This window comes from Acipenser ruthenus, chromosome 1 (genome assembly GCF_902713425.1).
Source record: "Acipenser ruthenus chromosome 1, fAciRut3.2 maternal haplotype, whole genome shotgun sequence".
Classification (NCBI taxonomy): Eukaryota; Metazoa; Chordata; class Actinopteri; order Acipenseriformes; family Acipenseridae; genus Acipenser; species Acipenser ruthenus.
In genome coordinates, this window is record NC_081189.1 from 35,683,148 (window position 1) to 35,696,085 (window position 12,938).

The following is a 12,938-nucleotide window of genomic DNA, read 5'->3' on the forward strand; positions in this document are numbered from 1 at the left end:
CATTTAACAGAAAAGGTATGCTAGTTTCAGAAAAAAATGAAATGTCTGGTAATTTGCTGCAGCTCTGAAATACAACCAGTTTCCAGCATGGGCCAAGGCCTTTTTTTCACCCTTTGCTGTTACTCTGTTTATACTGACACTGTGAAGCATGCTGTTTGAAAGAATGAACAGCCACTATGGTTGCTGTCTGCCTTCCTGCCTTAGGCTGGCTGCACAGCTGGTATCAGCAGCATACCGGTAGTCAAATCATGCAATCAGCGGATTCAGAGGTTCTGAATGTCAGCTGACTTGCTCATTGCCATTCCCCAAACACTTCATTTCCACACATCTAAAATAGTTTTCTGACAAGCTGTCTGGGGTATTATAGTTTGTAGGCAAAGACTGGATTTCATGTCAGCTTATCACGTTTCAAGTCATCCTATAGCCCAAGGAAAGGAAATTTTTCAATTACACATCACTTCTCTCCAGATGAAGTGAACTGGATGGCCTTGGCACGTTGGGACTACTGATATCCTTGTGTTTGACTCTGTTGTAGTGTGCATATCCCATTTCTACTAATGATGTGTTGTTATAGGATCACCCATCGCAGTTTCACTTTTAATGCATTAATTTACACTCCAAGCAAATGGGTCTTTCATCGAAGGTCGCTTGCCTTTGTCTGTGCACAATTCAACTTTTCTTGAGATGTATTGTTTAGTTTCTTTTTGGCCATTTCTACATTAAAATAATTATATAACGCCCTAGCATCCAGGCACCCCAAAATTCTTACTGCAAGCTTAGTTTATGAGGTTTTTTTCTACTGCTAACATACATCCCTGGTGTACTAAAAAGTGTCCTCTGAAGAAACTGTGTTTTCCTCAGATTAGACTGCATTCTGTGCAGACTAAAGTCATGTGCAGAGCTCTGCAAGACTGCAACCAGTTTGACAAGAAATACAAGCACTGCCCAATCAAGCACTGACTTTATTTTAAATAGCACTTTGATATAGTATTTTTTCCTACATGTATTGTGTAATTTTAAGGTCAGTAATAAGGGGATTATTAGCCAGATATACACATAGATCTTATTTGTAGGCTGCTTGCATACCAGCTAAAAAAAGTGATGCAATTTATCATATATAGTGGTGTATGATTTTATGTAGCCTACACAAATGGTTTATTGTTTTGTGTGACTGTTTTCTTTTTAAATTGTTTGCAGTTAAAAACCATATGCACACTTTTCTACACTTGTTTTCGTTTATTAGCTTCCTTTAGTGGGCTTTGATATTTTACTGTATATTGGCAGCTAAAATATATATATATATATATATATATATATATATATATATATATATATATATATATATATATATTTAGCTCAAAGAGCCAGCTGCCCAACGTTTCGATATGTTGTACATATCTTTCTCAAGGGAGCCTGTGTTTGGATCAAAACATTGGAGGTATTTATAGGTTTTTGACGGCATGACAACTACTTGTTATTGTTTACGTTCAAATCCATGATTTATTCTTACATGATGTAATGGTGTTCTATATATTGTGACATCATTTTTACTTCTATCTTTGAATCTGTATTAATTCTAATTAACACTACTTTATATAAACTTATATTTTTATTATATCATGCAATGCTGGCTCTGAGGATCAGTCTAGATTTGGCCTCCCCAGCGCATCAGCATGCACAACTTTTGAATGAATTTTGTTTATTTATTTAAATGTTATATATTTATTGAAGTTAATTAGTTCATTCTTTTCTGTTGAGTCCCGCTGGCATAATTGTGTTCAGTCTATTTATCCATTTACTTTCTTTTATTCTTCTATATGTCGCATTGTCTAATTATATATTGTTATTATTATGCTTAAGGTTACAATACGGTGACATACCTGTATTGCACTTCAGACACCTGGCAGGCAGGGTTGTCAGCTAACTGCCTGCAAAGCTACTCTTGTGGTATCAGTAAGGTTGACTAAGTTATACTGTAAGTTAACTTTTATTTTTTCTCTACACGAAACACATAACTGAATTGGGCCCTGAGAGTAAATAGCTTCAAATACCTATCGTGTTTCCCATAATGGTCTTTAGCAAGCTGTTGTGCTACTTTAAATCCGCTGCTGGATGTGAACAAAAAGAGATTATCCAGGGTTGCATTTTCTTATTTCAAAATGTCCAGTACAATAATGGTGTAACATACTGTAGCAGAGCAGTAGGTGTAGAAAACTACTGAATCGATTTCAGAATACAAAGCAGCTATTCCTGCAATACAATGTACCTATATCCTGAAGGACTAAATAGCAAAAGTTAATCCTTGTTGTTAATTTTCCTGATACGTTTGCATGAGGAAAACAGGGTAGGCATTGCTTTCATAATGGCAGTATTTCAGTACTCTCTCTACTTTTACATTTTTTCTTTCTACCTTTTTTTTCTGAACGGTTCAGTGGAAGAATTCAGATTCTGATTAATGGTATTCCTCTTCTTCAGCTAATTGCCTCACACCTGTAGACTGATACTGTATCAGATTGTGTTACTGTAAATCCTTCGACATTACGTTCCAGATTGACATTTTGACAAATGGTACTTTGAAACGAAGCCTGGATGTTTTATGAACACCCATTGCACCAGACAAAAATGAAAGAAAGACACATTTTAAAATGTGCCTGTAATGAATGCTATGTTATTTTGGAACACCAGACACGGAGTGAGACATATCTCATAGAAATGGGCGTGCAGACACCAAACAAAATATTGAGATATAAAACAAAACATGAGAAAATGGCAAATTGTATAACATGATGATAAAGCCTAGTAAAAAAAAAGAATAACTATGGTAAATGCATAGCTAAAAGCATGGTGAAAACTTGGTAAACTGCATTATGCAAGGCAAACGTTCATTAGGGTGGAGCTCATGCATAATAATTAACTGCGGAGCACCCATCCTGAAACGTGTTGCATTGTTTTGTTACAGTGTGAATTTGGGTGGGTACTGTAATATAAGTATTTAAATTATGTCTATGCACACTGCAGTATCAACCTTACAGAAACAAAATGACACGCTTAATGACATTGCTAATAAAAATACCAAACAGAAATATAATTTAAAATGTGAATTAACCCACACACAGATGTAGAAATACCTAATATGTACTGACATAGAGCAGAGCCCCATGGTGGATTAAACCATTTGTATTTGTTGCTAAGGGACCTGAAAGGGCATAGGGTACTGGTAATCCACTTGTCACAGTGCAGGGTCAAGTGTCAAAATCTTCAACAAGCTCTTCTCTGGATTATTAGGGGTAAAACCATACTGTTAATGCACTGTAACATTGTAAAGTTAAAGGGATTTTAAATGTATGAAATGAAATAACAATATGTTTTTCATGTTGTTCACCTCCTTGTTGAATACACTGCCTCTGAATTTAAGAATGGTCTCCAACCTGAAAAGATCTAAACGTTTTTTTACACTACATATCTCTTTCTAAAATAATACTAAAATAATAATAATTCTGGGTATCCTTTGGATTTTTGGTTTGTTTTAAATTAATATTGCACTTGCTTAGTATTACAGAATTTGCAGCTCAGGCCATTTTAAAATCAGTGTTGAAATTTGTACCAGGACAGAAAGGACCCAAGTAATGAATTTGATATTGGTCATAAACTCTAAGGCACAACTACTTAAACAGAATACCTGATGATTCTTCTCTTTCTCATTTCAGGTTCACAGGTGAAGAACTTTAACACGCTGCAGTTTTTGCAGGAGCCTGCTGATATTGTGACAGTGAGAGGGGGCAACGTGCAGCTGGACTGCTCTGCAGAGTCGGACCAAGGCACTCCTGTCATCTCCTGGAAGAAGGATGGGGTGTTCCTAAACTCAGTGGTGGAGGAGAGGAGACAGCAGCTACCTAACGGGTCTCTCATAATACAAAACGTGGTGCATTCCCGGCACCACCGGCCGGATGAAGGGCTGTACCTGTGTCAGGCCTCACTGGAGGGTGTGGGCGCCATCGTGAGCAGGACAGCTAAAGTAACAGTAGCTGGTGAGTTCTGTACAAACAGCTACACTTACTAAAGTCTACTAGTTGCTTTTAATTTGAATACCATACGAAACATTTTGCTGTCATTTATTTGAATATCTGCAGTAGTTCATGGACAATTTAATTCCAAGCGTGTGAAGTCTATTTATAAAACTATAGAAGTGGTTGGAATGGTATTTCAGTATTGAGACTATCTGTAGCAGATTGGTTGAAACACATTTACAAGATGCAGTAGATGTCAGTGTACCAATAAAGGTCTCAATATAAAGGCATGGATTGTAATCTAGCATGTGGTAGTAACTTGCTGTACTATAATTTAAGCACAGCAAGAACTGAATTTTGCTGACTTTGCTGACATTAAATTGACTTTGATTTTTTACAAGACAGCCTATAGTTCATGCGTATAAATGTGCATGATTGCATAGCACTGACTTTCATTCACTTTAAAAGTAAAATCCACTGAAAGTGTATGCTGAGGGAAGATTGTCTTGTAGTCTAATGAGAAACAGACAATGATAATTGCTGTTTAGTAAAAACACGTAGAGCCTAATTGTAAGGAACTGAAGCAAATGCTCCACAGTTCCTCGAAGGAGCTCAGCAGCATCGTCTAATGCTTGAAGAGACCCCTTGGAGAGCAAGGCTCTGCTTTTCTATCCACTCACTTCTATCTCAGTCTCATCATTGTGGTGCTTTACATCAAAACTGAAGACATTACCCTTTCATGTTGCCAACCATAAAGTAAAGCAATTTCCCAATGGTGTCTGTTACTGAGGGGGAAAAAGGTTATTTTGGTTTTCTTCAGAAAAAAAGAAGAGAGATTTCCACACTGCTCAGTGAATGCCTCAGGATTTTAATATTCAGCTCCACCGTCAAATTGGGAAGCTGCAGCCCAGACTCAATCTAATCTTAGATTGTATCAATTGAAGGCACTGCAGCTTTATCAGCTTTATCCGAACGCTCATTCATTTGTTTCTTGAAGTACTAAAGCATTTTGAGCACAAAAAAAAAAAAAAAATAGAAATGTACATGTACAGTACAATCTTGGGGGTTCAGCTGCCTACATACGTAATGCCGGTTATGAAAACATTCAAAATGTATTGATTTTACCGTATTTGCTCGAAATAACGACCAGGCCCTTATTTTCTTAATCTTTACCTGGGCGGTTATTTGGCTAATAAGCTACAGTGAAATCATGGATGCAGTGTCACTTGAGTTATATACAGCATGTGACAGGCCCTCTATTATGTTGTGCACTGTACTTGCCCTTTCTTGCTTAGCATTTAGCAGAAAAATCACCATTAAGCACAGACCAGTTTTATACAGGTATCCTCTGTAAGATTGAACCCCCTTTTTTGTTTATGAAAACATGACGGGATGGTCAGTGATAAACACAGCATTTGTTCCCCAACCTGTGAAGCTAAATGGTTCTAAAATCTACATCATTTTTGCCATGCATATAACTCAAAACCTCCTTTAGTGTAAATAAATGCTATTGTGTTAAATGCAGTGATTTGACCAGTCCTACCACGGAAGGGACATGGTTACTGGGCAGTTGAAGCCCTCAGGGAGAGTGGCACTTTACGTAGGTGAATGTAAACAAGCATGCACTTAGAAATAAATAATTTAATTCATCATTTTATTTAGCAAAAACACGTAAACACATTTCACAATGAACATGTTTCTTTATGTTTGGTACACATTCATTACAATATTAACAAACCTCTTCATCATTCCAAGGTTATTGCAGATGTTGGTTAATGACAGTATATTGAAGTGAAGACAGAGCACTGTAAAGAAGCATTGGAGTTAAAATGCGTAAAAAACCCAACAGCCTTTTTAAAAACTACTACAGCATTAAAAGAGAGTAATTTCTCTGACAGTAGTGTTGTTGTATTAACAAATTGTTATTGATGTTTCTGTCTTGTACATTGCATAAGTCAAGTAAAAATACGGGATTACACTTAAATAAGTAATGCACACAACACAAGCAATCAGCTTTAAATTTAAATGTTTTTCTCTCTCTCAATCGCTTGTACGACACAACAGAGCAGTGTACTTTATACTTTTATTGTATGTAGTTATGTTACATAGCTGCAGTGTGGGATTCTAGCTGAACTCACTGTTACAAGCACTGTATGCCATGTATTTATGTAGTATAACATAACCATGTCCCTTTGAAATTAATATTTATTGCATTGTAACATTCGTCATAATGCAGCCCTGTAACATTTCAACAATGGTTACTGGACTAATTTTTTTTTTTAGTTAATTTTAAAAAACTACCCAACTGAAGATAAGAGATGTGACGATTCTTTAAATAGATTTCTCCCAACAAAAGCTTTTTATGCATTTTAAATGAGGTATTACATAGCGAGGTTAAAATGAAACACTGTCGTAATGGTAAAATTATGGACTTGGCCCGAAGCTAATCTGTGAGCTGCAAACAAGTAGAAGAGAGAATGTAATAGAAAGCTAACAGTTTGCTCACGTTTGTACATATGCTATCATCAAAAAATATATAAAGTGAAGGTTACTTCACTCTTTCTTCTGTTCTCAAAGCCTGTAGCACCTGTTGTTTTTCAGCCATGAAACGGGAAAGGTGAAATGTGGAATTGTTTTACTTACCGTAGAAGACAAGGTTGCCTGTGAGCTCGATTTGCCATGGAAAAATACTTTTAAAAAGTAATTTTATTACAAATAAACACTAAACAAAATACAGTGTATCTGTTAATAATACTTAATTGGTTTAATTGTGTATAAGAAAAGAATAGTTTTTGACATGTAAGTTACATCATCTTTTAAGATAGTGAAAAAATTAATGGGTGGGTGGGGGGGTGCTTTGGAGAGTGAGGGCTCTTATTAACCTGGGTGCGAATATGAATAAGAGCGTAAAGACTGAGCACTACATCATATCAGGCACAAACAGTATTTGCACTCTACAACACTCCCAGCTGCCCCTTGTCCTTCAAACTATAAGGGTAATATGCCAGAAGGTACCTAATGTAATACAATAGTACTGCCAAGAGTTTTTTTTTTTTTTTGCAAGTATTACAATTATGGTAAAACCTACAGTATAAGAAATAATTACATTTCAAACTAGTACCTGTATCTACGTAAGGAATTACAATTTGGAAAAGGGATGACAGATATTATAATACTGAAAAAGAAGTATCCTATAATTACAAAAGCATCTGCAACGCACAATAAACGCTTTCTTGACTTACAATAAACAGTTTTCTATGTAAAACTTCTGTGTTCAAGCAAAAAGAACAGCAAAACATTTTGTGTTGATCCCTTTATTTTAAGACAAAAAGGAAAACCCGCTCAACCTTGATAGAAAGCATTGCCTTTGTTCAGTAGAATAACACACAAAGGCACTGTGGCAGGAATAAATTGCTTTAGCACCATAGATAACATAAAAAAAAGAACAAAAAGGAAGTCATTCCCAAAAAAATCCAGTAGCATATGTAAAATGTGATGAAAAACAGATGTGTTTCTGAATTGGAAAATACTTGGGATGATGATAAAAGTGTCTTGGTACAATGCACTGCCGTTCGTTTGTGAAGCACTTCTTCCTTATGTTCCAAGTTTTTATTTTGTCACTTAATACTCTTCGGTTGAATAACAATGCAGAGTAATGTTCTCAGGCACATATTGTGTTTGTTTGATTAGCTCTGATTGTTTTTGACCATTTAAACCTGATTTTTTTTAAATGTTTTTTTTTGTTTTTTTTTCTCAGCACATCATTGGCTTAGTGCTAACCTTTTGCCAACTAGATTTCGTAAAGAGGTCATGCACTCATAGACAAACACGCATACTGGTCTGACTTATTTTTCAAAGGTGTTAACACCCCAGGCCAACAGTTTACTTCTGATAACTAAACATACTATGATTTGTAGGACTGGCTAGTAATTACATAATGCTTTTGGGAAATACAAAAGGCATGCATCTTCTTTTATAAAGGTTTAAAAGCAGCACAAACTGTAATAAAGCATAGTGAAAGCATTGTAAAGCTCAGAGTAGTTTGGTAAAGCATGCATACTGTAGCTAACCAAGGAATCATAACTAGACATGGACAACTATGGTCAATGCACAGTATAACTATGGGTAAAGCATGGGAAAACTGCAAAACTACAATGCAAATTTAACACGGTAAACTTCTTTAAGGATAAACAGAATTCACAAGCTATTGAACTATACAGTAAACCGAAGACAGTCTACATCCCTGTTGGTCAATTGAAGTTCCATGTCCAGTTGTCCAGGCAGAGCAATAAAGATAAAAAAAAATATGGACCCACCTGGAACTGGGATTGGACTTTAACCATCAAAATGAGAAATACCAGACTTTATTGTATGCCTGAACAGATGGACTTCAAACATTTCTCACAACCCTACATTAAAGCAAGTTACTTATAATAGAACTCTGAACTAAAATTAAACTCAAATTGCTGCGTTGTACAGCGTATGCTGGAAGATCTTAATGTTCCTAATGATTATTCCAGTACCTCTCTTGCCTAAGCCTCTGAAGACACAGAAAGCTGCTGAAAAAAAATGACTGTGAATGCAAGGCTTGTGTCACTATTGGTGACAGGCTGCTCGAAGGCTGGTGTCGGCTGCCTCACAAAATCTGACTTTTATTAAAATCATTCAGAACAGGTTGTCAGTGGTAATCCGAGCTGTGCTTCCAGAGTAGTTTTGACAAGAAACATAAAATTAATCCAATCCTGGGGAAGGTTATGCAGGTTTTAAAAAGTCCAAGCCACAACTTATTTTCTTCATTTTAGATAAAGGCTTGTACTACTGTAACCCAATACACTATTATATTAATCTATATTCAGTAATATATAATGACAGAACTGTACCTTAAGCTCTTTTTTTGACAAACATTGTAATTCCTAATGAAGGAAACAGCATCCTTTCCTATAATCCTCAAAATAAAAATCATATAGACTAATAACCTATCAAGGCCATTTTACTAGGACTAGCGCTTTTACTTTACAAGGCTTCCAAATGTTGCACGGTTTATTAGACTAAGAGTTACACACCAAGCTAGCCAAAACCAGAACATACTGTATGACTGGTTTGTTTCTATGAGTATTTGCAGCCATCACACAGCAATATAATAATTAAGTTATTAAATTAAGATGTATATATGTTTTACCCATGATCCACAAAATTAAAGAAAAATATTTGAGGAAGACTCCTGTTCATTGTGTATTCATACTGTATCAATTAAAGAAATGCCTGGGAGCCTGTGTCAGAGGTAAAAACAGCAGACAAGTATATCACACAGTTGTTAGAACAGAGGGCAATTATGGAATGTGAATTGCTTGTAAATGACCACTTAAGACTTTCTAGTATGTAAAGTAAACAACAGCACCACTTTTTGGGAGAACGGACAGACTTGCTACCCAACTATTGTGTATCAGTTGCCGACATCCCCTTTAAAACAGCTAATAGAAATAAAAAAATAAACTATACTAAATGTTTTACAATTTACTAATAATAACTGGAAATACCTGACAATGTTATTACCAACCCATTGAGTTTTTTTTTAATTATTAATATTTAAAAACAATATGATTGTTCTCTAAATGTCATTTTACAAAAAGGTTCCTTAAGAAGCCCACATATTCTTTAAACACACATTCCTTTTAATAAAATGTAAAGAGGTTTGGTGGTCCAGTGGTTAAATAAAAGGGCTTGATACCAGGAGGTTCCTTGTTCAAATTCCAGCTCAGCCACTGAGTCACTGTGTGACCCTAACACAAAACACTTAACCTCCTTGTGCTCTGTCCTTTGGATGAGATGTAAAACCAAGGTCCTATTGTAAGTAACTCTGCAGCAGGAGCTGATGCATAGTTAACTCCCTAGTCTCTATAAGTCACTTTGGATAAAAGCAACTGCTAACTAATTCATAATAATTAATACTAATTATTTGTGTTAAATGTGTTTATGTTTCAAATCAATCCTGAAAACGATTTATCCTGAAAACGATTTACTTCAAATTGCCATTAGAGAAATTTAACAATGTTAGATACAGTACTTGATTAAATTGGTAGAGTGAGTTGCAGTTTCTACTCATGTATCTAGACATTCCCAAGCAAGGGTTGTGTGTTACTTATTAGAGCTTGAGACACCATGTATGAATTTATAGAGAACAACTACAAGCCAGTTTTTTTTTTTTAACCTCTCTCCCCCGTCACGTTGCATCTTGACAGCTTGGAAAAAAAGAAACGAGCAAAGACCCTCATTGATAATATTGTATAATGTCAAACTGAAGTAATGTCTTGGCCGGCATCAATATGCTTTTAAGTAATGATTACTTTTATTCCATGCAGCTTCTTAATTTGTACTGTACTGTAAATGCCTTTTGGCTGCACTGCTCTGAGGTATTTGTAGTTATGGGTCAACAGATGTTAAAAAAAAAAAAAAAAAAAAAAAAAAGAAAATTCAAGACTTCCATTGCCAAATGTGCCATATGTTCTTACACACTCAGTACAAGAGTGTCCATTGACAAGGAGAATTGAACTGCAATACCATACTGTGCACCTACTTAATCAGCACACAACTGAAGCCTAAATCTTAATGGCTAACACACACACACAGAAACAAGAAAGATAATTATCTCAATGTTCTTGCTGAAAAGAGAAAACATTAAAGATACTGTTTATTGCAGTATTTGCTGTGCTTTTACTTTTTCTGGGTCAGGAACATTCAAAGTGCAAGGCCGTTTTAAGCTTTTATTTCAAACGAAACAATACTGATGGTTTTTAGTTGTTCGTATTATCGTTTAATAGTGATGCTGAAAAAACACAATAAAACAACAATGCTCAGCAGCATGGCATTTTAGATTTAAAAAAATGTATGCTTTTTTTTTTAGAAATTGCAAGGTTTGTGTATTGATTAATTATATAATGCATACATCATTTCTGTCGTGAAACCTGCTGATAAATTCCCATGGATGATAAATTGGCCCTATTTATTGAATACCATTGACAGTACAAGGTAAATAACTCATTCAATGATTTTAGACAATTTACAAAACAAGCTATAATAATTATGAACTCTTGACAGCTCCATGCAGTCATCCTAAAAAGAAAGCAAGGACAGGGATCATCTTGCTGCAAGTCCTTTGGGTAGAACAAAAGTGTTTAATAAAACCAAATGAATGTTCTTCAGACACTGGATAGCACAAATGCCTTGTATGTTCAGGGTAAGAGTGAAATAGGACAAGCCTTTTATTTACACCTAGCCCAAGCTTGTAAGCCTGGCAAAGTCTTTTATATCAGATATTGCTGCAAGTGGGAAAGGATTACTGCCCTCTCTCCCTTGCCGCAAATTAAAATGTCATTTTCGTTCCATTTTAATAGAGCTTGGTTTAAAAGTTTAAGAGTCATGCTTGGATTCATTAAATGCAGCTGTTCTGCAGATTTGTTCCCCTGACAGTTGTGATGCTCCTGATGGACGGCCCCTGCTGGCTAATAGAGAAAGTTCTGCAGGTCTGTGATGGAGATTACAGGAAAGCACAGAGGAAACAAGAAGACAAGTGAGCGACTGGAAAATGATAAAATAGTAATACAAAGCTGGCAGGTCTTGTGCAGAAAAGCAGAAGCACTGCTTCAGGAGGCGATGGGAGATCTTAGGTATTAAACAGCAATAGGAAACAGTCTGGCCTGTGCTTACTTGAGGAATGGTAACCCTTCAAAGACTAAAGAAATAGTAGTGGCTCAGCAGTCTGTGAGTGGTTACAGATCCAAGGCTTGCAAAGTGGTAAACTTAATTTATTGAAATCTAATCAAACAACAATACTTTTGCTTTCAAACACATACTCCGTTCAGAGGGAATACATTGAAATATTATTATCCTGGATCAGTCCTGTGGTTATCCTCTGTAGATGATTTCAGGTGTTATATGCTTAGGTTTGGAGTCAGCAGTCATTTCTTTAACAATTCCTGTCACTAAATTAAAGATTTATTTAAAGCTTATACTGAGAAATCCTTTAGAGGCAAATCCGATTACTGAATTATCCAATCTTTTCGAATTCCAAGGTGTTCCCACCAAGCTACTAGTTACATGTTGATTTGCAAACTATTAAGTACCCTAATATGACACATCAAAGACAAAGAAAAAATCAACTCAAATATTAGATGGAAAACATTTAATACAAAACCACCTTACAGACATTTAAAAAAATAATAATTGTGCTCCCTTAGTGTAACAGATCTTAAAGAACTGATAACCAAGGCTTTAAATGAACACATTTATCAATTCAGTTCTTGTGAACACAAGCAGCCTTATCACTGCCCCGCGCTTTGATTGTGATGAAAATCATTAGGTTTATCACTTCAGTATATACAGATATCACGAAGTAGCAGCTACCTTTAATAATATAACAACACGCTCCAAAACAACACTCTCCAAACAACAGTAAAAAAAACCTGAACAATAAAACAAACCTGCTCATTCCTATAGGAACTGTCACTTTCAGTCATTCCTGAAACAAACCCACATGATACGAACCGCTGCGTTTTCCTGCATGTTGTTGTGGTTCGAGGTGCATTGTTTTGATTATATCTGACAAGACCTTCAAAGGTAAGAAAACACATTTACAATCTTGGTTATAATTTCTTACCCAAAATGAAATAGATACAGTACAAACAAAGTCTCAGCTTTGTAATGCTGACAATATGTGGCCTTTGTGATGCTGTACCATGTCATTGTATATATTCAAGGTTTTTTTTTTCTTTTTCTGATTTAATAAATGTGCTCTTGTTGGATGTCAGTGCATTATCCTGCCTTACAAAGGAATCCCAAGCTCTTTGAAGTGTCTTTGACATGAACTGTGAATCATACTATAGGACTTTCTGAATATTTTATCCAGTAGAGAACAAAGGTTCTCTCAGAACCTTT

General features: G+C 35.6%; 1 protein-coding gene across 3 annotated transcripts in view; it reads left to right on the plus strand.

Moving 5' to 3' along the window:
• Positions 1-12,938, plus strand: part of LOC117972824 (netrin receptor DCC-like) — a 276,112-nt gene that overhangs the window by 104,544 nt on the left and 158,630 nt on the right. For all 3 annotated transcript variants that reach the window (XM_059024341.1, XM_059024342.1, XM_059024347.1), the window contains exon 2: positions 3,708-4,028. In XM_059024341.1, the coding sequence (XP_058880324.1) occupies positions 3,708-4,028 (321 nt within the window). The remainder of the gene's footprint in view (positions 1-3,707; positions 4,029-12,938) is intronic.